This window comes from Lathamus discolor, chromosome 15 (genome assembly GCF_037157495.1).
Source record: "Lathamus discolor isolate bLatDis1 chromosome 15, bLatDis1.hap1, whole genome shotgun sequence".
Classification (NCBI taxonomy): Eukaryota; Metazoa; Chordata; class Aves; order Psittaciformes; family Psittacidae; genus Lathamus; species Lathamus discolor.
In genome coordinates, this window is record NC_088898.1 from 1,442,675 (window position 1) to 1,467,821 (window position 25,147).

Here is a 25,147-nt window from a genome sequence, read left to right on the forward strand (position 1 = left end):
GCTGGGATCTTTGTCAGGACAGCGGAACTTAGTGCTGAGACTGTTGCGAAATATTACAGTATGTACATCAACAAGAAATCACAGCCATGGGTCGCAGCCATGCTCAGCACGAGCCCCAGGAACATGGAACAGAGATCAGTACTCTCTGTTTCTGAAAGATTTCAGAGAGCTTTGCCAAGGTTCAGACCCAGATTGTGCAACCAAGTTCCGGCATGGCACAGATTGTACGATGCAGCCTCATAAATTCAGCTTCAAAACTGCAAGGTTGCTGTTTCTATTTGCCAACAGGTGGAAAACTATCAAGCCCTTTCAGAGCAGTAATTAGAGTAGGTAAAGACAAGTGTTGTTACCTGTACTGACGACATCAAGGTACAGTATGACGTTATAGTGAGCCTTTTGTTTCAATTTAACAAAATGCAATAAATGATAGCTTGGATAAAATAACAATATTTTACTTCAAAAGACTGCTTACACACATGCACCACCTTAAAAACTCTCCGAGTAATTGTTGTTACCTTGGCACAGTCTACAGAGAGAACTCACAGCTCAGAGGAATCACTGCTGGTGGGAGCCTAAAGCTCAGGATGCAGAGGGCACTGCCAATGGATCTCCTGGAGAGAGCCTGAGGACACGGCACAGCCGGGGATTACAGTTCTCCTCCCCTCGGAGTGCTGGAGCTGAGGCTCATGGCAGCTGTGAGCAGGACTATGGTAAGGTGGCATTTCCCAACGTGTAGGGTGTGGTGGTTATCCAGTTGCCCTGCCAAGGTACTTCTTATGCCATTGCTAAAGAATTAATAGTCCTTCATTGTAAGAGAAGTCCTGCTAATGGCTCTGACTAGAACTGAAAGTACTTCTGGGGTGATGGGGAATTTCAAATAGCCAGGTTATGTCAACCTTCTTGATTGTATGATTTTATGTTCCAGACTTTGAAGGTGAAGGATGTTCCCTCAACATTCAAGTCCAATTTGATTACAGCCCACTAAAAAAATGCAGTAGTTCTTTTGCTGTCTCACCAGTGTGACTGCAGCAGAGGGAGAACCTCACAGGTTGCTCCCATGCTGACACACCATGACAGCTATAGACAGTCCCGGATGGAACAAACACTTGTTTAGATTGGACACATTTTCAGCTTCATCTGAAGGTCTCCCAGAGCCCTGCAATAAATTCTTCATAATTTCCACACCACATAAGTGTGGGATATTATCCTACTTGGGCAGCAAGAGGCATCAAGGCACATTTACAGGGATTAGCAAAGGATGCAGGCTGATGGAGAGAAGGACCCTGGAGGGCTGGGCAAGGCAGGGTAACTGCAGGGCTTTGCCTCTTCTGCCCCAACAAACGTTTGCCTGGAAACAAGGGAAAGTTTGTGGCTGAAAGGGTTAAATGGCAAACAGCAGCATGAGCCTCCTCTGTTTGAAGAGATCTCTGCTGGCTTCCACCAAACAGAGCAGATGGTGCATTGTTTTAAGGGCTTTTCTGAGACAAAAGAACAAGATCAGATAACCTTTCCTCAAAGAGGGTACTTACAAAAAGCCTTTGCTCTTATTAAGGATTCTTCATTGTTTTCCCCACAAAATTTCATACTTAATATTGGATTTTGAGGTGGTGTTGATGCCAGCATTGTTTACTAGGCTTCTGCCCAACCCCCAGGGGCTAGGAGGGCATCTCACATGATTGGACAGTGAGTCTGTTGTCTGAAGTGTTTACCACAAGCAAAAGACATTGTATTTGTTTAATATTAATAACTAAGGGCCCTAATTCTGGAAGCTATTTGGCAAAAAGTCCCTGCCATCTACTATTCACTACAGGAACAATAGGAACTGCTGCCTTGTGTCTATGCCAGGAGAGGCCTGAACCTTCTCTGAGTGTTTGCAGGCGCTGACAGCACTGGAGCTTCAGCCCATGGTTTGACTATGAGCCAGCAGGTCCATTCCAGGCCATGCTGCTGCAGATGAGGCACAGAACTGTCATTCTGAAGACAATGTGGGTTTGAAATATGGGTCACAAGTGGATCTGTTCACCACTCTTACCAGGGAAAGGGCATTCAGACACAAGCTTGTATTGTCTGCTTGAGGCGTCACACCAGCAGTTGACTGTTCTGTGTGAACACAGAAGTCACTGTGCACTCGCAGCATAATGCCGTGCAATTATACAGCTGTTGCAAAACGTAAATATCTACCTTTAAAAGGTACCCACATCACCTGCTTGCTGAGCCAAAGACATGAAAAATATTCCGTAGTAAACATACTTGACAAAATAACAAATTTAATTTTTAAACATAATAAAGCAGGGTGTAAGAAGCAGATATTCACAACGTATTTCTAACCGTTTACTGCCTGGAGTAAGACAGTGACCTGTCTGAACTGTTCCATTTTCTTTCTAAACACAGCCAGTATAAACTCCAGAATTGCAACTGCTGTAAGCACACCTGTGATGAACACAGATTGGCTCCACAGGCATCACTGGGAAGTATTTCACATAGCTCCTATGTGCATCTCAAACCAGTTTCAGCACAAAACCTGCTATAACCAAGTGAGCTGGTGAGAAAGTGGTTTGCACATTCTGCTTGCCTCAGAGACAACACTACATAAAATCTTTCCATCATTCCTGCCAGGCCACCAGATCTCTTCCCCAGGGAGCTGAGGAGATGAGGTGGACTTTCCTTGATACTGTAAGGAAAGTCCCCAGTTTCCCTATTGCTATTAAATAAGGGAAGCTGCTGATTTAAAAGAAAAGCATTCTGCTTGTGCCCCTTGCTACAGCCTTGTGATGGGACTAAATGAGCCAGAAAGCTCATTTCATGGGTCGGACTTGTGTTTCCTTTTTTGTATTTGAGAGACAACAAGGTCTAAGCTGAAGTTAATTGTTAAAAAGAAGTATTTTCTAACCGTGGAAGTTTAAGCATGGCAACTGGTTTGAAGTAACTTGCAATAGGAAAGCAAATGGGGTGGTCTCCATTGTTCTCAAAATGCAGAATTTTAACCTGATTACAAAGAAAATATATTTCTATGTAACATCTTTCCCCTCCACTGCAGATTGAAATATTCTCTCACATCACTAGAGGGAGCTGCCTTCTTGCTTCTAACAGAGAGAAACGATTAAATTGGTGGAATCAGGGCAGTGTAAGAGCCTGGTTTCAGCTAATTGTCCACTGATGGATAGTGCTGAGATTAGACGGCTCCTCGTGTTTCGCTTCAAAATCCTACACTGGCTTTTGTATGCTATGAAGTTTCTGCCTGGTGCTGCAGTGAGCTCCATCAGCAACCTCCAAGCGCCTCTCAAGCAGTCTGCAGTGATGGCAGTGTTGACGCTCCTTGGCACTGTGGCAGGCAACAAGAGAATGGCTCAGGAGAATTCCTCTCCCTTCCTTTGGTAGTAGTTTTCTCCCTGTGAACTAGTTTCTTTCCATCCCCACATAGTCTGCATTTGCCTGCTGATTAACCATCCCATAGCCTGGGTGTGCATCAGATTCAGGACTTTGTCCTTTCCATGCTACTTGTGTGTTGTTCTTTGTGAAATACCACTACACAGCATGTGAACGCACACACGCATTTCTTCCTCTGGGCAGTCAGATGTTGCTTTGCCATACAGGCTGAAGCTGTGGTGTCCATACTGCAAGTGTAGTGTGTTGAGAGAATAGAAAGAACATACCATGGAAATTCAGAGCTCTGTTTACTTCCAGATTTGGGCCCAGCTCCCTCCTGCTAGCCTGTGAGCTGCTCTGCTGCTCTGTGTGTGATGTGCCACACGTGGAAGGGGCAGCAGCAGGGTGAGGTATTGCCATGTGCTGCAACATCTGGTTGACAGCTGAACTCTGGCCAACCCTCCACACCAGAGGATTTAGATATAAAAAACCTGCAGAGGACAGGAGGAGCACAGGCCACATTAATCCCCTTGTTTAGCAAGCAACTAGTCTTCAGTGACAAGCAGGATGCCAGATGTATTTATATAGAAGAAACCGATTCAGCAGGAGTGGAGATACAGATTCTCTGAGGTACTCAAGAATGCAGCCCATTGATTTCCCTGAGTAAATGAGCAAAGCTTTCAAGTGTAGAGTCTCGTGCTTAGGGATTGCTCTTGGCCCACAGGTCTTGCTGAAGAAGGGTCAAACTGACATCCTTGTCACCTGAGCTGCAAATCTCAGCTGTGACCAGGGGTTAGCAAACCTCTCTTCTGTGTCTCCACTTACCTGTCATCACTACAGCTCAGTTCCCGCATGCTAACAAGGTACTGAAATGCCTGGGTGTTTTTTCACCCATCCCTTCCCTTCCCTTTGCAATAATGCAATTGAACTAGCACAATAACTCTGGAGAAGGGAAGGATTGCCCTGACCTGGGTATCAAACAGGCCAACTCCTTCTGGATCTGTTCCTCCCTCTCACAGTAGCATTTCAGGACTCTTTACACCCCATCTTCAAACGATTCCAGGCAATGTAGTCAAAGTCGTGCTTACATCTGAAGCTGCAAGTATGTATTTTGGTAATAACCGGTTTGGACTGATTGCTGACACGAGCAGAAAGAGGAAAATCTGTCCTTGAGTAAAGCGGCAGTAAGTGCTTCTGCCTGGCTTCAAGTGATTAGAAAAATGAGACTTTTAGCCCAGCTTTCTTAATTATATGTCACAGATTCTACAGGGCTTTGCTGAGATTCTGCAGGTGCAGCGGAAAGTGATTTAATAAATGGCATTTTTTGAAAGACTGAGTGTGTGTACATTGGAGCTATCTGGGGATGCAGAAACCCCATTCATCACAGAGCAGGAGGACGTGAAGTTTAGCCAGATGGTATTTTCTTTAATGCTGGGTGTTGCAGCACAAGAAATGCATCTGCAAATAGCCACAATTAGGAAAATTATGCTCAAAAAGGAGTGAACACAGGCCAGAACAAACTTCTTACTCACTTTGATATTTGTACCATTGGCCAGGCTTTGAGCGGAACAACAATAACATTGCCCAGTTTGAGGCACAAATTGAAAACACTTGCAGTTTTAAGCTCTATCCTAGTAGATTACCATGCTTCACAATGGCCCACATAGCATTAAAAGCTACTTGGACAACTTGACATCAGTAAGTTTAGCTTGTAGTTTTTTTCTTTACAAAATTACCTTATTTGTTAGGTCTGAAGGAGGCTTCCTCAGCTGGCTTTGAAAGTGATGAGCTGTCTGCATACCCACTGAAGAGCTCTTCACTTCTTTTTCTATTTTTTCTAGTCTTTTTTCTGTTACCTTGGTTAAAACTAGCAATAAACTTCCCTGTAGAAACAACAGTTCTTTCATCCACAGGATTTTCCTAAATATACCATGTCACAAAGTCACCTCTGGTAAGTATATGCATTAAAGAGTCTGAATCAGTCCTCAAAATTGAGGAAACCCAAGGATCTTTTGAAAAGGATGACCTCTTCATTTGGCGTATGATTTCCAGGTAATTCATTGTGATTTTGCCCTTGCAAATAACCCTCCAGAACCAGGACCTATGCATTACTTAAGTAAAAGATGAGATTTTCATCCAGCCTCATAATTCTGAAAAGTAGAGGGTTAAGAAAAAGCTCCATAGTAACAGTCAGAGGTGACTTTTGCAATCAAGCTGTTTATAAAAACACAGCAGCATTCTAATAGAAAATCTGCACCAGGCTTAAAGCATTAACATTTTATTTCACTTACATCCACGTGAAAACAAAAAGCATCCTGGCATGCAAAGAAGCCAACATCTCTGCTCCTTCCATGTTCAAGATCCTTCAGTATTTACAGCAAATTCAAACCTTGCCTGTCATGGGCTTATCCTGAGGCTTGGGGTAATTTGAATTCAGACAATCTGGATGGGGATACAGATTTTATCTCAAGTTTCCAAGTCAAACCTATTTCTATTTATGACCCACATTTCAATTCATTTATGGCTCTGGTTGCTGTGACAGTGGCACGGCACAGAGTAAACACGCAACCTGTTTGCATAAGCTTAGCAATTCATCTGAGGAGCTCAAAGCAGCCAAGAACATATCACTGGTAAACATTACATCACTTGTACTGTAAAAGACAGACAGGAGAGTTACAATAACGAAGCAGCAATGAAATAGGAGCACCCGGAACAAGAGTTCTTTTCCCCACTTAAACTGAAAGTTTTTTTTCCATGGGTTTGTTTCCACCTGTGACAAAAGAGAGAAATCCAGTGGGACCCTGTACAGGGACAAGCTGCAAGATGGAGGGGAGCTTTGGGAGCTCCAGTGATGCTGCTGGAGCTCCCAAAGAAGTGACCAGGTTGAGAAGCTTTTCTTCTTCTGTAACTAGTGCGTCTGGTCTTGTTGGTGCAGTGAAGGAGCAGTGGGAATAGTAAGAGTGGCAATAACCCATGCTCTGAACTTCAGGCTTAGAATAGGAATTATTCCCCACTGCTTCAGTTTCCTGAAATAGGCCCTCTTGAGTCCTACCTCTTCCCCTCTCCCCAGTACTTGCAGGACTTTATGCTAACAGATTTCTTGACAGGACGTAGGTAGAGACATTTTCCTTTTTCAGATATGTTACAAGAAATAAATGCATGCAGGAAAGTTATTCTGGGAATAAAGGCAGATTTGGGAGGCTTCCACAAATAGGCCCAGTGAGGATTCAAAAGGAAAATGCACTTAGGAACAATGTACACATCCACCCTTCCCCTTTTGATGGTCGCCTGTTTATGTCCATGTATTAGGACTCAGGCATGTTTTGAGAAGTACAGTCAGGCCTGAAATTCAGCAGAGTGCTGAGAAGTGTTCTGGGACCACACTGAAAATACCACAATGCTGTTAGATTAGTTACAAGGTCTATGGGTGTCAGTGATGACCCAGGAAGTTGGCCCTGCTGGCAAAACACTTAGCAAATGTTTTAATCCCAAAGGACTTGGACAGCGTAGAAACTGTTTCAGGACAGCAACTGAAGCCTGAAGGAATCTGATTCCACCCCCTCCCTCTGGTTAACTCTGCTACTTTATCCAGCTAGCACTCATTAAACAGAGCACAGATTTGTTAAATTAAGAAGTGGTGACTGTTACCATCTGTTTCCCAAGCTCCTGCAGGTGAGGGACACCCTGGCTGCACAGAACTGGAAAAGAAACACAGGAGCCATCTGGATTATTTGAGGCAAACCTCCCTACTATTGGCTCATAAACTGGAGGTACAGTAAGCAACTGATGTAACAAGCAAAGAGCAATGCAAGTTCTGCTGTCCCACGTAAAAAGGTGCTAGCTCTCACTGAATCCACATGTGTTTAGGATATAATCAGTTGGCATCAGCTGACTGCATCAGCTTTATAAAGCTCATGTACCTGTAAAGGGGAGGTGCCAGCCTTAAACTGGTATTTGGAGATCCTACTCTAGCACTGGTGGGTAAGAATGCATTGCTGTGCAATGTCAGGGCTGCCTTCTCTTGGAGTTTGCTGCCTTTTGCTCCCCAGCTCTGGGGAATCACCTGACTTGGTTGGAAATATCATTTATAGTGTGTCATTTCCTAACATAGGTTCATCAGCTGCAGCAGAGGCAGCAGCTTACGGTGCTGAGGGAGAAAGCAAAGCTAGAGGTTCAAGAAAGCCAGAGGTGTTTGAATGACCTGCTTCAGCACAGTTCAAGGGTAAGTTGTCATTTCAGCTCCTGTGTTGCCACTTCTGACTTCAGCAAAATCTTTCTCCAATCCCCACTGGGGTTTGTTGGGGTTTTTCTGCCCCCCCTCAGTCAAAAGACTAAAAAGTGTAGGTCAGGATAATTTTTTGGAGGTGCCCAGGTCTCTCAGGTAACAGAGTTCCTTAGGTTGTCATTTGGACTGGTGATCTGAAATAATTTGGGTCCTGGAGCTTGTTTACCTTCCGGGCTTAGATTCTGCAGTCAGCTGGGGACTGATGGACTTCAGTGTCTGTTTCTCAGAATAAGAATGCAGCCCCATATGCATAAGCACAAGCTCAGACCTCATGTGCAATTCCAAGCTCTCATTACATGCTTGGGAGTATTTACTTTGGCAGATACTTCAGCTCAATTAATGTCTCTCAATATGTTGAAACGGGTTGGACAGAAGTGATCTCTCTAGGGTTTTGCCTAAGAGCCCTTAGGATGAACGCAGTACCCTGACTCCCATGAAAGCAGCTCTAAATATAAGACAATTTGTGAGCTGTTACACTACCTTACTTCCATATGCCCGCACAGGTTTTTCACTGTGAGTAGTACCCAGCTCATTAGTTAATGCAACTCTAGGATCTCTTGGTGTATGAAAAGCACTATCTACAATGAAGAGCTTTCCCAAGAAAATGAGGGAAGAAGTTCTGCCTTTCAAATAGATCATTCAGGTCTACAGACAGTTTCTGTGTTTGCAGGAGCACAGCAGCTCCAAGGGCAGTTATCCTTTTGTGCCAAGATTGGGCCATACAGAGCCAACACAGAGAGGACACCAACCAGAAGGTGACAACACAGCTGGCAGGTACAGGAGACAGTATACAATGAGGCACTGCAATGGTTTAGCCTGTGCTTTGACTACTTGAATGACGTGGGGCACTAAAGCATTTGCAGTGTGTTTCTAAAATAGATGTTTGTTTCAAGTCATTTAAGAACAGTAATGGCTGGTACATTAACTTTGAAACTTGTGGGGAAAATACAATTTTCCTCATTTGCTTTACCATCATATACCTTGGTGTGAATGACAGTACTGTATGTGCCCATTTTTATGCTCATTTCAAGTGGCATAAAGACTGGAGGATTGCTTTTGGAGCCTTACAGATACAATTACTAGAAAGGTGTCTTTGCACAGGTGAAAACTCCAGTATTGCACAAAAACGAGCACCATTCTCGTTTGAAAAAGATTCAGCCTGCACAGAGGGCTTAACTATGAAAGCTGGAATTGAAAACATATCTCTAACTGCTCTAAGAAAATATTTCCTTTCTTACCTTCAGTAAGCAAGAGATGCATTCACGGAAACCATCTGCATTGAAGACTGAAAGAGACCACAGTCCAGTGGATCCCAAAATAGTGGGAGAAAGGGATTCGTATCCCTCAGTGCTTCAAGAAGGTGAACACCAAGTTAAAGGATTTGGTGGTATTGGGCAAGCAGCACTTTCTAGCATGGCACGAGAAACAGTGCAGCATCCAGGGGCTGGAACACGGAATCACAAAGCTCAGGAACTTGATTTTGAAAGTGTTGACCTAAATACTTCCATTCATTCTGCGTATTTAAACCAGAGCGATCTCCCTTTGTGGTCCTGACTTGTCTACAGAAAATAATCCTCAAAGTTGAGAGTTATTCACCCTACCAGTTACTTACCCTTTCTAACTTTTACCTGTTCGCCATGATCCCACTGGGAAGTGAAGGTTCATGCCCGTAGCTTGTTCCTGTGAGGGAAGGGCTGTGGGGAGATGCTCCTCAGGGTCCTGCTGAGGCCAGCGCATGGGCCAGGCTGCCAGCTCCCTGCAGAGGCTCCTTGAATTCCGGAATGGATGTGAACTCGTACTGCAGGAACTGTTTTGTGGTGATTTGTTTGCCTTCTGTTACAGAGGAATTATCTTTTCCCTCAGGATCCCTGCTGGCGGAGCACAGGGAGCCACTGCACGACCATCAGGCCTTTAACCTGTCATCACCTCCGGTCAGTCTGCACCATGGGGAGACCTTGGCAGGGGATGACTCCCGAGAGAGCAGCGAGCAGGGCAGCTCTGCCAGCCAGGTAACAGCAGCTCTGTCCTGGTCTGTGGGGTGCTTGTTTTGGGGTGGTTTCGCTTGTCGTCCCTATGTCAACCTCTCACCTCACCAATAAAGATGGCGCCTGCTTTGTCCGCAGTGGAGCGAGGTCGCTCGGCACTATGGAGGCTCCAGAACCTTCTGCCGCTTCAGCTTGGCCATGGCGGAGCAGTGCCTGAGGGGAGAGGAGCTGCGAGCTCGGCACCAGGCTGCTCTCCTCCAGCTCCGCAAGAGAGCTCTCCGGGAGAAAGCCAGGGCTGAGCTGGCCTGGCTGGAACACCAGCAACGGTGAGCGGAGGCGCGGGCAGGACACCACAGACCTGCCATGGCGGCTCCTCAGCAGGACAGTTTGTCTTCCTTCGAGGGGACAAGAGCAAATATAAACTCCTTCTCTTACAGAGTAAGTGCAGGAGGAAGGAGGCTGCACAGTTTTATTCAATCCAGAGCACAGTGGAGCTCCATGTTGCAGCTTCGTCCTCATGAGGTGTGAGCCTCCCCTCAGGGCTGGCTGGGCTGAGGCGCCATCATGGCCAGTGTGAGACCCCGTGAGCGCAAGATGTCCCCCGGCACTGACCGGGCTGAGGCACCGGCCGTGATGGCGCAAGGCATCGCTCGGTGCTGCCTGTGCTGAGGTGCTGCCAGGGATGGGGACAGACCCCAGTGCAAGGTGTCCCTCAGTGCTGACCGTGGGGGGCAGTTTGAGCCCCCCGGTTCATGGCGTCCCTCAGCAGCCAGCGCCGATCACTGAGCGCTCGGGGAAGCCTGGCTGCCTCAGGAGAGCTCCTGGCAATATGGCCTCGGCGTGGCGGCGTGTCCCCACGTCTAGCAGAGCCTGCCATAGCCACCATGGCTGTCCCTGGCACTGCTTTCTGAGGAGTGTTAAATTGAGGGCATTCAATGATCCGATTGTGATCCCATCCCTCTCTGGTCTCCAGCTGTCTGGAAAACCTGCAGGATAACGAGGGAGCCTCTGCCATGGCCGCAAAGCAGCGCAGAATCCTGACGGAGCTCAAGCAGGAGCAGGTAAAGCCGCAGCAAGAGGAGCTGGGTTTCATCTCCTAAATGGGGGGAGGATGCGACTGGAGGAGCTGCTGCAGCAAGCGGGGTTTGCTTTCTAAACCAGTCACTGGGGTCTTTTCACAGGCACTGCTCTGCTTTGCTCCCCACATTCAGGGAGGGGGGTTGCGTCCAAGCCAGCAGCCTGTGCATCTCGCAGAAAAGCAGCACACAAAACGGTTCTTTTTCTAATTTTTCCCTATTTTTGTGGTTTTTCTTCTGTTTGTGCCATAACAAAAACCATATAACGCAGAGTTCCACTGATGTGTGCAGGTTTAGGCTTCTGATGTTGAAGTACATTAAATTAATCTGTCAGCTAATTTTATAGTCTCGGTGCTTCCTTTCCTGAGAGGAATGCTGGGCTCATACTTATACTTTGTCCTACTCCTTATGTAGTCCAGGCCTCTCCTTCAGCTCAAGGAATTCCCCTGTGAACAGCAAGCATTCCATAGTTCTGAATGACCTGAAGATGATCAATTTCCGAAGGTCTCACCTCTCAGACACCCCATCTTTCAAGCAGTGAAATATATCCCCTTACTCGCCATTAGTTTTCATGGATATCCTCCAGTCAGCATTGGTGAAGAATAGAACTACAAAATCCTTTACAGAAAAGGAATAAACCTGCACGTTGAATCCTTGGGGTATTTTGAGAGTGGTATTGCCTTGTGTGAAGAAACACTGTACGCATTAAGTGGGGTCTCTCTTCTGTTATCTTAACTCTGATGCTCTTTTCTTTCTTCCCTTTGCATAGGCAGAAATTCAGCACCTGCAAAACATCTACAGGGCTGCCCACCAGGATAGAAAACTAATATTAAAGCAGCAAAAAGAAATCTTAATGATGCAGCATTTGACAGCACAGCTCCAGGAAAAGCTGCGTAATTTGGCAGGGGAGGAAGAGGCTACTAAATCACAGTCACTAGATGCCTCGGTGGGTCCTTTGAGTGAGGAATAGCGAAGTGAAGAGCTGACAGTACAGCTGAGGAACCCAGGTGAAACCTTACATATTGCCTTTTCCTTTTAGCTTACAAGGAGCCCAGCAGCTGAAGAAGAAATAAAGCTGAAGACAGTGAGACTTATTTCTAGCCCTAAGTTACATTCCTCTTCAGCAGAGTCTGTGGCCCACCCAGAAAAGGCTGACCTGTTGGGGAATAGGGACAGTCGTGCCCAGCTAAAGAATAAACGAAGCAAGAAGCATGAGGGGTAAGTAAAACCCTTTCCACAGCAATAGCTGAAGGTAAGAACCAACCCAGTGGAGAAGATGGGCAGCTATGTCCTAGATATTTGTGTGAGCCATAAATGCTCCCAAGAGGGAGTTTTATAATGATAAGTTTTGAAGCCCTTTGTGTTCAAGCAGTTGATGCATCAAGATCCCTGCTCATCATTCTGACCGATTGCCTTATTGTTTATTTGTGTCCTCCATATGTCCAGCCTCCCATCTGGTGTTCAAAATGGTAAGCTCCTTGGGGCAGGGACCAGGTTATTGCAGGGGATATGAACAGCACCAAGTAAACTGAGGTGTGTGGATCCTTTTCACACCACTAAATTCCTCAGGTGGGATACAGTCATCACTTCAATGTATCAACAGGAAATAGTGTATTTATTTCAGATTTTTCCATTCTTTAAAAAGAAGTACTCTTCTGTACGGGGTGGGGGGTGTGTGTGAAGTGTTTTAAGTGAAATCTCGAATTTGATCGGGAAGTTGTTTAAGTCAGTATTTACACCAGCTGCACCATTTATCAGTGTTATTTTTCTCTACCCCAAAACAAACAAAATCCACAATCTCCTGGTGGTTACAGGGAGTTACACTCTGATCTCAGTTCTTCTGTATGTCACAAACAACCGCTCCTTCAGCAGAACAAGCCAAATCTGAGCCTTAATCCTGAAATTTAGTCTGTATCTACATATGCCTCTGTCTGTGTCTGTTCAGACATACAAGCAAATGTGTAGTGCTGTGATTTACCATTAGAAGCTGGACAAGTCTGTTTCATGCTGAAAAAAGCCCTGTTGGTTTGCCACCATAAGCTCACTGCGCGTGGAAGGGGCTGCACTGAGTAATAAACTCTTTAATCCTGCGTGCAAAAGGTGGAGTAACATTTGCTCCCCAGGCAGTGGTGTTTTCATTAGATGGCTCCATGCTCCTGCTTGCAGTGTCACAACCCTCTGGGCTACAAGGAAGCCAGTCTTTGCAGGCTTTATATATTCATTTCAAACTCTGCATTTTTGTGCAAGCAGGTGAACATATTTCACTAGGATTCTCTGCAGTATGAAATGTTAAGTAGCATTATCTAAATCTGTGGGATTGACACCTGTCACTGCAATGTTAGGAACAAATGGAACTTTGACATCAGGCCTAACAAAGTTACTTTACATAGCATTGTGAATATGAAATTATGAAATACTGAATATTTTTTGATGATGCTACACAACTGCTAATGATAGTTCATATTTTCATTTTTTTTAACTACAATCTCAAAACACTTTGCAACTACCTTTTAATTAGACCTCAGGATACCCATACAGAATGAGTGGAAATGTATTGATTTAATACGCTCACTCCTTTGTCTCCTCTGGCTGAGCCTATGTATCGCTTAACCCCTCAGAGGAGGTTTGTGTTTTGCTTAGGATTTAATCACGGAAGGCTTTTGTACTACACAGGGCTTAATTTTATGCTTAAACTGGAGTGTAGGAGTGTCATGTAAAATGCCCAGAGCCAGAGGTAATTCAGGAGTTCAGCACTGCCTCCTGTTCCCTGGGCACTGCATCCCCAGCACCCCCCCTTGCTTCCCACTGAGCTGGAGGAGCTGAGCAGTGTAAGTGAGGACTCAGCAGTACCCACACTGCTCACAACAGCAGTCTTCCAAAGCAGACTCAGATGAACAAAATCTGGTTTGCTTCAGAAAGATAAAATAAGTAGTTAAAGACAAATCCATATCTATATGAATTAGAAACCCCCTTCCACTCGGTGTTACCCAGATCTTTAGCAGACTGGTGAGTCAGGTTTGTGCATTTACTTAAGTCCCCACAGGGAAAGGCTTTCAAATACATCCCTGCACAGAACTGATCTATAATTCATGGGTTTATTGATTACAAGTCACAGAAATCTTTAAAAGGTTTCTTGGCTGTGCTTTCACTTCTTTTTACTGACAAGCCTGCTCATAGGAGAACAGTGAATATTCGCATCAGTCTAGAGCAGAGGGGGCCTGGTGGAACTCATGATACACCCAAAATCTGGCTGCTGTCTGACAGTGCATAGATCTCCCTACATAAAAGTGCAGAGTGGTAATTACACTATTTATCTATCAGTGCAGGTATGTTCATATCCTGATCAGGAAGACAGTTGATAAGCAGGGCTGGAAGGGGCTGGAAAATACTTCTAAAAATTAAAGCAAACTGAAATAATAAATAAATTACCAGCATATAGGAAAAGCTGCTGGTTTAGTCTTGTTAATGGATGGTGCAAGGAATACAGAAGCTTTTAATTGTTATAAATGGACAAGCTTTTAGCTAAGAATTGGGAATGCATCTTCTGAATTGTGGTACTTCATTTGAAGTCCCTAAACACTAGTGGTGGTGAATACTATATAGTCATTAAAAATAAAATAATGAATGAGGATTGAGCTTCTAGCCACTGTCATATTGTTGATCTTCATCTATTCAAGAATATATTTAGCTTTCTAAACTGTTATTGTAGTAAAAAAAGATAATCCCCAAACCCCAACGAAACAAAAACAACCCACATGTAGGTCAACTCTTTTTTTCTGGACTTACTCAACTGTGTATTCTAGAACTTGTGCCACTAACCGAAAAGCCTATGAGTGTGAATTGTGTTGCTTTGTGCTTTTGCAGTAAGCAGGCCGTTTAGAAAGTTCAAAGTCATGATCATGTTCAGTATCTGATGTCCCAAATGTCCATAAAGTTGCAATGCTATGTTTAATGTGGAAAAATTAACGAGATCTGCTGGAATCTGCTACAGTACCACAGACTGGAAACGGGGGAGGCAAACAAGTTCAGAGTTTGACCCTGCTTTTACCTTTTCAATGCTGATGATTTCTTCAGTCTCCTCCTGTTCTCATCTATGAAGATTAGAAACCTGACTCTATAAAATACAATGGCAAGTGAGAGGGAGGGGAAAAGAGAGGAAAAATACACTCTTCAGGATGCTTCTGACTTTACTAATTTGCTGGTTTCAAAACATATGTGCCTGTGAGCACTCTACAGGTACTATCAAGCACTATCAGAAGCATTTAATTCATACCTTTATTGATTTCATCTAGATTTATCATGATTTATTTGGAAACACACAACCAATCCCCAACCATTAATTCCTTGTCTGTTTACAGTTTTCCTTCTGAGAGCAAGGGAACACTGGTACGCTACCAGAAGCAAGCAGAGGAGTTGCCATGTTTGGAGCCATCCTTTGGTGTGCAAGGTCCTGATGTGTCTCAAATGGTGGCCAAGAAAGTGTGTGGTGCTTCTGGTCAAACCACAGGCTCAGTCTTTCTGATTAAAGACTGCAAAACCACAGGTACCAAATAAAGATGGTCTCTGTAGAGATCAGCCATGTTTGTGGCTGGAACTGCATGACTTAGGGCAAAAGTTAAAGTCTCAGCTGTTCTTTGGAGCAGTTCAAGTGATCTTCCAGAAGAGGACAAGCACATGAGAGAGAGCTTGTGATGTTGATCTGTTCCTTGGTTACCTCCAGCATGGGGTCTGGTACCAGGTCCTGTTCAGGATTGGCAAGAAGGTGTCACAAAGGTGTAAGTTCTGTTGTTGACTTAGCAGCCATGCATAGATGAAGAAAGAAAGAGTGTGGAAAATTCTGGAAGTGGGCTTGAGAATTGCTACCATGTAATTGGATGATACCCAAGGTGATAATTGAATAAATATGGTCGTTGCTCATTTCAGCTTCTGTTGTGTGATGAGGAGTGTGTAGGGCAAAACTAAGTTACACAACTATAAATATCTTTAAACCTTCTTGACTGAGCTAAACAAAAAGCTATAGTGAAGTTATTCTTGGAAAAGAAATGCAGGACTGGAAATATTGTAACTCCATGTTGTACCTTTCAGAGCTTAATGCTCAGGATCATGTTTTATTACCTCTGGAACATGCAGATTCAGCTAGAATGGATGAACCTGTATCTACACCATTTACAAGAGAAGGCAGAAAGTGTGCATTTCTGGTAAGGATCACCCCTGCAATTCCATTTCTGCCTAAAGAAAGGGTGCCCTAGGTTATATTTGCCTTAAGATAGGACCAGCACCAGGCTCATTTGACAATTATGAAGATCAAGTAAAAGTCAGTCTTGTGTGTTGGCTGTGTGCCCTTCAGCTAAAGACTGAACAACTTTCCTGCCCCTTCCAGCTTCTCTATGTTACTAACTGATGACTATGTCCTTAAGCCATCTCCTGTGGTGTAGTGCCGCTCCAGGAGGAACTAAACCTGCTGCCCATAGAAGCTGCAGAGACTAGTCCCTTCCTTATTTCCTACACCAGCGACACACTCCCAACATGGGTATATATATGCCCAGGAGTCCATTTGAACTTGTATCTTAGTGTAAACATGTAGATTTAACCTCTGATCTCAACTATTCTTTGTGTCAGCAGAGTCCTTTTCACTTAACAAGATAACTGTCTCTTACATACTCACATTCTAGGAGTTTATGCTGGAGGAAAAGGCACTTCTTTTAAACCCAAAGATAGATCCTAAAGACAATGAAGATATTAATCCATGTGACAGTAAGTTCACAATGAAAAACTTGGGGATGCTTTTCACTTTGTGTAACTTATGCCTGGTTCAGGCAGAAAATACACTTCAAGGAACTGGTAAATCATATTTAATGCTATTATGTCCAATCTGTTTCAACCACTTCAATCAAACTTTAATCCAGACAGAAAGAGAGACAATCTCCTCATTTATTACCTGAGTGTCTTGCTCACTTTACCCAATACATAAATCACTGCTAGGTAAGATGGTGGAGATCTCTCAAAGGTTTATTATCAGATATGATTATACTGCTTCCTCAGAACAAAATCATAACTTATTCTGATTATGTCATTAACAATTTACTCTCTTTTGAGGCATTTTTTTTTCAATAATTTAAGGCTATTCTTTTTAAAAGAACATAGATCAGTTGAAGATAGACTTTGACAGGACATGCTGGAGCTATTTTTGTTTCCAGGTTTTATCCTCAGTTCATATTTCTTGCTCTCAGTAGGCTAGATAATGACTAAAACTGGCTGTTTGTATATGAGCCAGCTATATCATTTACATAGCTCTATGTACGCATAATCTCTTCATTATAAATATTTACATATTGTGACAATATTTCATATTTGTGATAGCTTTCTAATGAACTGCCTTTCTGCATTTACTCCATAGTGAGGGGGACTATAGATTTGTATAAGACAGACTTAACAGTGATTTTGATGATAGAAGTTTGGCATAGGCTGCACCTTCCCTACATTCCCAAGCCTAGTTTAGGATTTGAATCCTAACTTATCTGTCAGCAACCTACAAAAGAATATTGTTCTGAAATCTGATGGGGTTTATTTTATTTTTTTACTTGAATGGTCCGGTTAAAGAAGTGGACGTGCCTGTCCCGTATGAGACCCAGCAGGTGGATGGGAGGCAGTGTTTGAAGCATTTGGACCATATTTCTCATGAAGCTCCTGATGAAGAACTACAAGCATTTTCTGAAGGATCAACTTCCACTGACTCATCACTCAGGTTGAACAACTTCTCCCCAGGATGTCAAAGTGCCAAATCAGACTCTTCACTCCTGGAGTTTCAGCAGGTGTCTGCAGTTCGGATTGACATTTCAGAAAGCTCCAGTTCAGATTCTGAATCAGAGCTGAAAAATGGAGAGGACACAGATGTCAGTATCTCACACGAGTTTGTCTGTGACAATGGTGATGCATTTCCTGATGTTTCAGAAGAGCATCTCATAGCAAGAAGCAATGGAAAGGAAACATTACTTAGTGACAAACACACTGAATATGAAGTGCCTGAAGAGCACAGCACCAAGGCTTCATCATGCTCCCAGAAATACGCTGGAGATGATTCAGATCATGGCTGCACTGATCAGTTGCTTTCTTTCATTGCATTAGACAAAGTAAATGCCTCAGCACATTCCTCCCAATCTGATAACCCTGACAAAGGAATGGATGAGCCACATCTGGATGACTTGGAAAACTACAGTAGAAACAAAATCTATTCCCTGGTCACAAACCAGGGTAAAGCTACGGTCGCCAGCTGCTCATGCAGTGATATTTACTCACCTAAGATCAATGAACTGAAGAAACCTAGTTCTGCAACTAGCAGAGTGAAAAAGGATGCTGGAATTAACAGTTTCTTTGTGGATCAAAATAGAAGCCTAACGGGGTTTCCACTCACAGATTCTTTGAGACACCCAGATTTGGTGACTGACCAGCTTAGGAACACTGTCTCTTTTCCACCTGACAGAGATACTGAAAATAACAAATTACTGACATGTCTATCTTCAAGAAACTCATCTGCTTCAGGAGGTGAAAATAAGCACGCACAACTTTTGAACAAGAGACTCGAATCCAGCAAACCCAGTCAGATTGTATCCTTGTCCACATCCATGCCTGGAATTTCTGAGGAAGTCCCTTTAGAAACCAACTCATTCGAGTCTTTCCAAGGAGTGGCTACAGAAAATCAAAGTATCTCCACAACAGAAAGGCAAGCCATAAAGGAAGAAAGAAAGGGACTGTGTTCTTCTGTCTCCTCAAAACAGCAATTGCTTCAAGCTGAGAACTGCTCTTCCAAAGGTGACGATGGTACAATTTTTATTAGTGATGAGGGTCTCCCTCCAACTGATGAGGAAACCCTGTCAGAAATACTGTCTCCTGTTGATGAAGTATTGTCCTATGGAAGTGCTGACTTGCCATCCTCTAATAAAAAGGATTTGTCATTTCCAAGTGAAGATCTTCTTCCTCCCCCTTTAGGCACAGATGCAATGAAAAATGATGCTCCTAGCTTGAGTATGGATGATCTCCCATCTCCACCAGAACAAATGACAGTCTTGGAGACTAGACACTGTATGGATGAAGATGTATCACTGAAAATGGACACATTGCCCCCATTACCTGATAACATCGTGCCTGAGGAATTTCCCCTGCTCAGTCGAGAGGCAACTGCTGTTTTTTCAACACAGGATAGTACAGTCTCAGAGCAACCTTTAGTTAAAGGTATTTCTGGTGCGAAGGGGAGCTTATCAGAAAACCAACAAGGAGAACATGAGACACCTATGCAGTATTCAGAGTTTCTGCCTGCATCAAATGCTGCTACTTCTGGTCAGGCCAAGGAAAGTCTCAATTTCACAATGAAACAATGTAAAACACACATAGCACTGCCCAAAGATGAGGATAACAGTGCTGACCCATTGTCATCATTTGAAATTGGGGACAGAGTGTTAGTAAAGCAGACCCAACCTGGAACCCTCATGTTCAAAGGACAGACTTATTTTGATAGTGGCCATTGGGCTGGTGTCGCACTTGACAAAGCTAAAGGTGATAACGCTGGCACTTACAAAGGGGTGAAGTATTTTGAGTGTGCTGAGCACTGTGGTGTCTTTGTCAGACCTAATGAGATCTCCCACTTGCTGGGGGCTAGGGAAAATGATTCCAGTTACACTGGGGATGAAGACTCTGACTCATCCTATGATGATGAATCCTTCAAAGGAGACTGCAAATATTCTGAAGGTGATGAGCAGAGAGCAGGGTTTACAGAGGAGAAAGCAGAAGACACAAACAGTGTGGGAGGATCAGAAGTGAAGGAAACCCAGCCCAGGTTACACACTGCCTTGCTGTCTGGAAAAAGACAAAAGTTTCCACGTTGTGACCAGTGTAATGAATTCCTCTGTCAAATTAACTTAATGTGCTTGGGATCAGATACAGAAAACCCAGAACCAACACAAATAAAACAAAGGACCCTTGCAAATGTGATTCCAATGGAAAGTAAGACTGGTAACACAGATGAGGGAAACACAAGCAAAAATATTTCTTGCTTGGTAGAGGATCAGAAAAGGAATAAACCTGTTGGTGATATCACAAGTGAATCTGGTACAAAACTTCTTGACATTTTAATTGTATTTTCTGAACCAGCTCAGCACAAATATAAAAGTGCCTTTGCAACAGACCTAAGACAAGAAGACTCTCAGAAATTGTTTCTCCTTAAAGAAAACTCAGTTTCTTTCTTATCTGAACCATCAGCAAAGGTTTCTAATGTCTTCTTGTGTGACTCTGACATACGCAGCATTCACGGTTGTCACACAGTAGCAGAGAGAATTGCAACTAAATTTGTAGACAATGCAGTTAAAGAATATAAGAAGATTAAGAGAAAACATGGCTCAAAAGCAGACAAGGTATTTCCTTTATCTCCAGAGGCTCCTCCAACCACTTTGCCAGTAAGTACAGTGAGAAGGTTTTTATCTAAGGTCTTGGACCTGAAATTTTGTCTACACAGACAAGCATTTGTGTTGCTCAGTTGTTTTCCACATCCATAAAAATCGTGTCAGCATTTGCAGCCAGATGGCTGACTTAATCTGACCTGTTCCTCTCACCAGCATATGCTGGTGAGACACACACAAAAGCAATACTTGCACAAATTAGATTAGTGGCATTCAGCTCCCTGGAAGGAAACTGTGGAAGTTCCTCTTGTGATACCACATTACAGTTCTTATGTTAAGAAATTGTCTGCATGTGCTGTAGAAGAATTATAGACCCCAGAAAACATATTCAGATTTCAGAAGGATCAATGTGCCAAAGTACTTTGAATGCAATGATCTCCTAGGGAACGATTTGGAAACAGAAAGCAAGAGGATGTATAATCAGGTATTTTTAAAGCAGTAACTGTTATTCAACTCACCCAGTGTTCTGTACACTGATTCATATTAGCTAGTACTTCATATTATTCTGTTAACACTAAATATAGCTAAAAGAGCACTGAAAGCTATTGCAAAGTACTGCTTCTGGGTAATTTGCTGCGAAATAGTTCCACTAAAATGAATGTCCTTGCTGTGATACATGCCTTTTGCTAGAGCTTTTCAATTGTAACTCCCTGGACACATAGCCCAGCATCTGTTTTGGGTCCATTCAGAAAGATCCAAGCTTCTTGGAAAGCTGCAAGTTAAAGGATGGACCTTGGATGGTCCTGCTGAGTTTGAACAGATCTTCATGTTCCTCAGCATCCTGGAACTACTGAGTTCTGTGGACCTCTGCCTACACAAGGAGACTAAAGGCCCCCATCAGTGCCACACTTAGTGAGTGCTCACACATTACTGTCCAATCCCTGCTGTACAGGATGATGTGCTCTTTAGGCAATGATCAGCATAGGAACATCAGTGATGCAGGTGATGTTAGGGTATTTTGCACCAAGATGCAAACCTCTAGTGTCACCTGCCTAACATCCTTCAGAAGGGCTGAGAAACCTCTGAAAGGGCATCAGTGAGGGATTTGGTTTATGCTGGTACTGTGGTTTTGTTGTTGTAGGTTATATTTGATTTGACCTGTGAGTTGCCATGTGCAGAATATCAAGTGACTACAAATCCAAATGCATTTCTGTGGATGCAAGAAAGTTCCAGGCAACTTTGCAGAAGAACGGATGTCAGTGATGTCAAGGTACATTCTGGAAACACTAAGTGTACAATAACAAGTCAGGGAGGACAGCAGACAATTGTCATGGCAAAAAGACAGTGTGAAATGTGGGAGGATTATGGCAGTGTAACTGAGGTGATTAAAGAAGAAAACAGCATTGCTCTGAAATGCTTATAAATATAGACTGAGCTGATTAAAGTGTACGGAGTTCTACAGAATGGGAATGGGGCTTCTAAATCTCCCTGGTTATTACTATGTTGGGTGTAACCTTTAAAGTAATCTTACATCTAAAGCGTGTTGGTTGCCAATATTGATCAGCTACTTCTAGATCAGTTCCCTAAACTCTGGGATGTTTCTAGATTTAAAGCTGGATCTTCACACTGGCACCCTGGCAGCCTTCTCAGTGACAGAATTCCTATGGGAAGAATTCTTTTCAGCCTCTTTTATTTTGTAGACATTTGTTCAAGGCGAAATTTTTAAAAAAATGAGCCTGAAAAAGAATGACTTAGAAATGAAAATCAAATTCCTTAATATGGCCAAGTATGGCAACTGTAAGAGAGACAGAGTGGACCTTATTCTGGTAAGCAGATTCCAACTGGAGATTTGTTTTGATTTTCTCTAGGTTTAAACTAAAAAATCTCATGCTTTTGTGAGAGTTGTGTGCACTCAGAATAACTTCAGAACTTCTTTTTCAGTACACTTGCAATAATAATCCAATACTTCCAGTTCTTGTGAGTGGTTCAAATGAAATACATTAAATCAATGATGCATATCTAAAGTTCTTGGATTAGGTACAATGTCTTGGTACCTGTCAGAACAGACCATGCTCTTATTCTTGAAGTATTACAAACAATTAAAATCTCTGAAATAAAATTGTATCTTAGATTCAGGAACTCTGCAAAGAAGAATCTCAATGGACTTACTATGATGACGATGAATTAACCGTGAAGATGAGAATGACCAAAGACATATTTGATAGCTTGATCCTTGATACAATCAGAGTTCTTAACAAGATCTATCTGAGAAGAGCCTGTGATTCTAAGGTTTCCCTAAAAGATTTTTAAGGAATTTTTATCTCTGATTTTTAAAATATTTCTCTCTTTAGGGAAGGAATTTTTTAGGCATGATTTCAGACTTTTAGTTCTGAACTTGTGCCAAATACCAGTGGGGTATTGACCTAATCCATGTGCTCATGTGTGCTTTGGAAATGCTCATTAAGGTCAATGCTCACCTTTGATGTCACACAGAATCTGAAGGGTGGAAGTTTTATTCTTGTCTGGGTTTTCTTGGTCAAGACAGCACTTTACTCGTGCGTTTTAAGAGCACAACATGTTTTAATATTGTGTCCAAGTCTCTACAAACAGGGTTCAAACCCAATTTACGTGTAAATTATCCCCTTCTTTGTTATCATGTTCAGGCTATGAGTGATGACAGGTGAATCATACTGTGAAAATAATGTTCAGATAATCATAAATGACTCTTCAGAATATAAATGTGCAAATGGAATTAAATCTCCTAGAAATGGAATTGCTGTGTGCCTCTGCAGTTTGGAATAAACTCCTCTAACTGGAACAAGCCTAAAGCTTTTCCTGATGGGTACAGCAGAGTTAAATGTCACTGCACCATTTTTATATGTTCTTATACACTACGGAACTGGTTAAAAGGAGCCCGGAGACGGTTTCAGAGATGTGGCATATGGAATGATCTTGCCCTGACAGAATTTAGATCCAGACATTCAGTTTTAATATCTACAACTTTGTGCAGATGAGACAAACCCTGATGTAATGCTCTTTAAAGGGGATATTTTTTCTATCAGTAACTCCAATTTCTGAAAAATTAGTATGTGCCTGTGATGAGGTTATTTATCATACAATTCACGTGAGCCCTTTGAATCTTACATCTAAACGTGGGCTGCTGAAGGGTGTGCTTTACTGGGCAAACCAGAGGAAATCAATAATCCTATCCTTTTGTTTTGGCAAAACTAGAAAAAAAAAAAATCAACATTCAGGGTGTCTTTCAAATGAAATGAAAAGCAGGACAATTAAATATAAGCCATATATAAACTTCTATTTAAAATCACAATATTTACAATACAGGTTTTATGAGGAAAATAGAAATACATTCTATATTTCTATCTTTAAATATCGATGGCTTAACTTTTCCTACTGAACTGTTTGTTTTCTGAATAAACAAAATAACCCCCCCCAATCTCACTTTTATTTGTTATCACTGAAATCAAGTAGAATTGCAGGCCATAGTGTATGATCTGCTGTTCTCAGTGGTGAATGGGAGTGGTTTTGTTGTTTTGCAGACAGCTTCTGCTCGCTGCCCCTAGTGCATTAACTGTTGATCTTCTATCAACTATTTTCATGTCCCTTGTGGTACCTTTTCCTAAGACTCTGACTCTTATCCTCATTGACGAATTAATCCAGATGAGTTATTTGTTCCAATAATAATGTTTTCTTGTTGTCAGTTTACAGTAGGATTTAACTCAATTTTTTTCCTCCTGGACTTACAGACAAATTGTGGGATACAATGACAAATCCATATATTGAAGCACTGCAGTTTTTCAGTTTACTGTCACTATGGTTTTGCAGCAGCAGCAGGATCCTTGTTGTATTTGGAATGAAAGCTATTAAAAATACCACTTATGTATGTGAATGAGTAGCTGAAGGACTCATTTCAGACTGATGCCTTATGCTACGCTGTATGTTACACTTGAGGAAGATAACCATTATCTTTGCAATTAGGTTTGTGAGTGAAGCCTGAACCCTTGCAAGATGCTATATACAGAAGGACAGAGCTATAAAGTAACTCCTGCTGATGAGAATAAAAAGTGTATACACAGGACATGTCAGACATGTTTAATATCCCCACCATTCTGTGTTCAAAACTTCAGCTTCTGGCACCCAGATATATTGACTTGTTCAGTCAGTGGCAAGACTTCAATATCAAGATTACTCTCCTTCAAGGTCTAATATTTTGTTTGCCTTGGTTTTGATCAATATTAACCTCCTGGGTCAATAAATCTTGATACCAGCCTCAAGAGGAGTCATTATCTTTCATAGAAAATGATTATTTCTCAGTTAAGCCCTACATTTAATTTTCCTGTAATCCATCTCTTTCATCTTCATCCATTTAACAACTCTTCTGAATAAAATGCACTCTCAGGTATCTTTCTTGGGCGCTGCAGGTTCTGAACATCCTAATTAGCAGCTGCCACAGGATTTCTCAGCTCTTTGAAGTGGTTGGACTCTGCCACTGTAACCAGCTCATTTTGTGGCTTACAGTACCCGGGAAAACAGAGACAGGAAAAAACCCTCAGCTGGGATGTAATACAAGCAACCATGTAACTTACAGATGTGGGTATGGATGCAGAAGGTGGCTGAGCTGCTTCAGATGTTAACGGTGAAGAAAAGAGAGGATTGGGAAAGGAAAAGGCAAAGGTGGCAAAATCTGTTACTTGGTTGCCAAAGGAGAACATTTTTATTGTATAGAAGAAACCCACCCTTGTACTGTCTGTGTGTCACTGGCCAGAAACAACGATAAATCGCATTCTAACCGCTGTATTTACACTGTAAGAATCTGGACCCATTTGTTTCCTACTTGTTCTTGAAGGATTAAAAGATGCATTTGTGAGTTTCAGAAGCAAGAATTATCTTTTCAGGGACCTTGCTCTTTCATTGTCTGAGCTTTAGACTCCTCCGAAGTCTCTGTCTGGGGACCTTTTCTGTTGGTTTTCTGCCTCTGTTAATGTAATGAAATTTCTTGAGCCTGAACTTACAAATGGAGACTTTCAC

At 42.7% G+C, this 25,147-nt stretch overlaps 1 protein-coding gene and 1 long non-coding RNA gene across 2 annotated transcripts; both read left to right on the forward strand.

Annotated features, from left to right (window-relative positions):
* Nucleotides 1–285: 285 nt before the first annotated feature.
* On the forward strand, nucleotides 286–7,132 carry LOC136022573 (uncharacterized). Its single transcript, XR_010616209.1, has 3 exons — nucleotides 286–369; nucleotides 526–710; nucleotides 7,030–7,132. It is a non-coding gene; the product is annotated as an uncharacterized LOC136022573 (long non-coding RNA).
* A 181-nt stretch (nucleotides 7,133–7,313) lies between these two features.
* Nucleotides 7,314–25,108, forward strand: LOC136022238 (uncharacterized). The gene is made up of 15 exons (XM_065695253.1): nucleotides 7,314–7,343; nucleotides 7,478–7,588; nucleotides 8,322–8,425; nucleotides 8,896–9,011; nucleotides 9,515–9,660; nucleotides 9,775–9,962; nucleotides 10,610–10,697; nucleotides 11,482–11,658; nucleotides 11,752–11,930; nucleotides 15,071–15,255; nucleotides 15,798–15,910; nucleotides 16,385–16,466; nucleotides 17,313–20,158; nucleotides 21,243–21,371; nucleotides 22,232–25,108. The coding sequence occupies exons 4-15, from the start codon at nucleotides 8,906–8,908 to the stop codon at nucleotides 22,409–22,411; spliced, it is 4,419 nt and encodes a 1,472-aa protein (XP_065551325.1). The 5' UTR covers nucleotides 7,314–7,343; nucleotides 7,478–7,588; nucleotides 8,322–8,425; nucleotides 8,896–8,905; the 3' UTR covers nucleotides 22,412–25,108.
* Nucleotides 25,109–25,147: the final 39 nt, after the last annotated feature.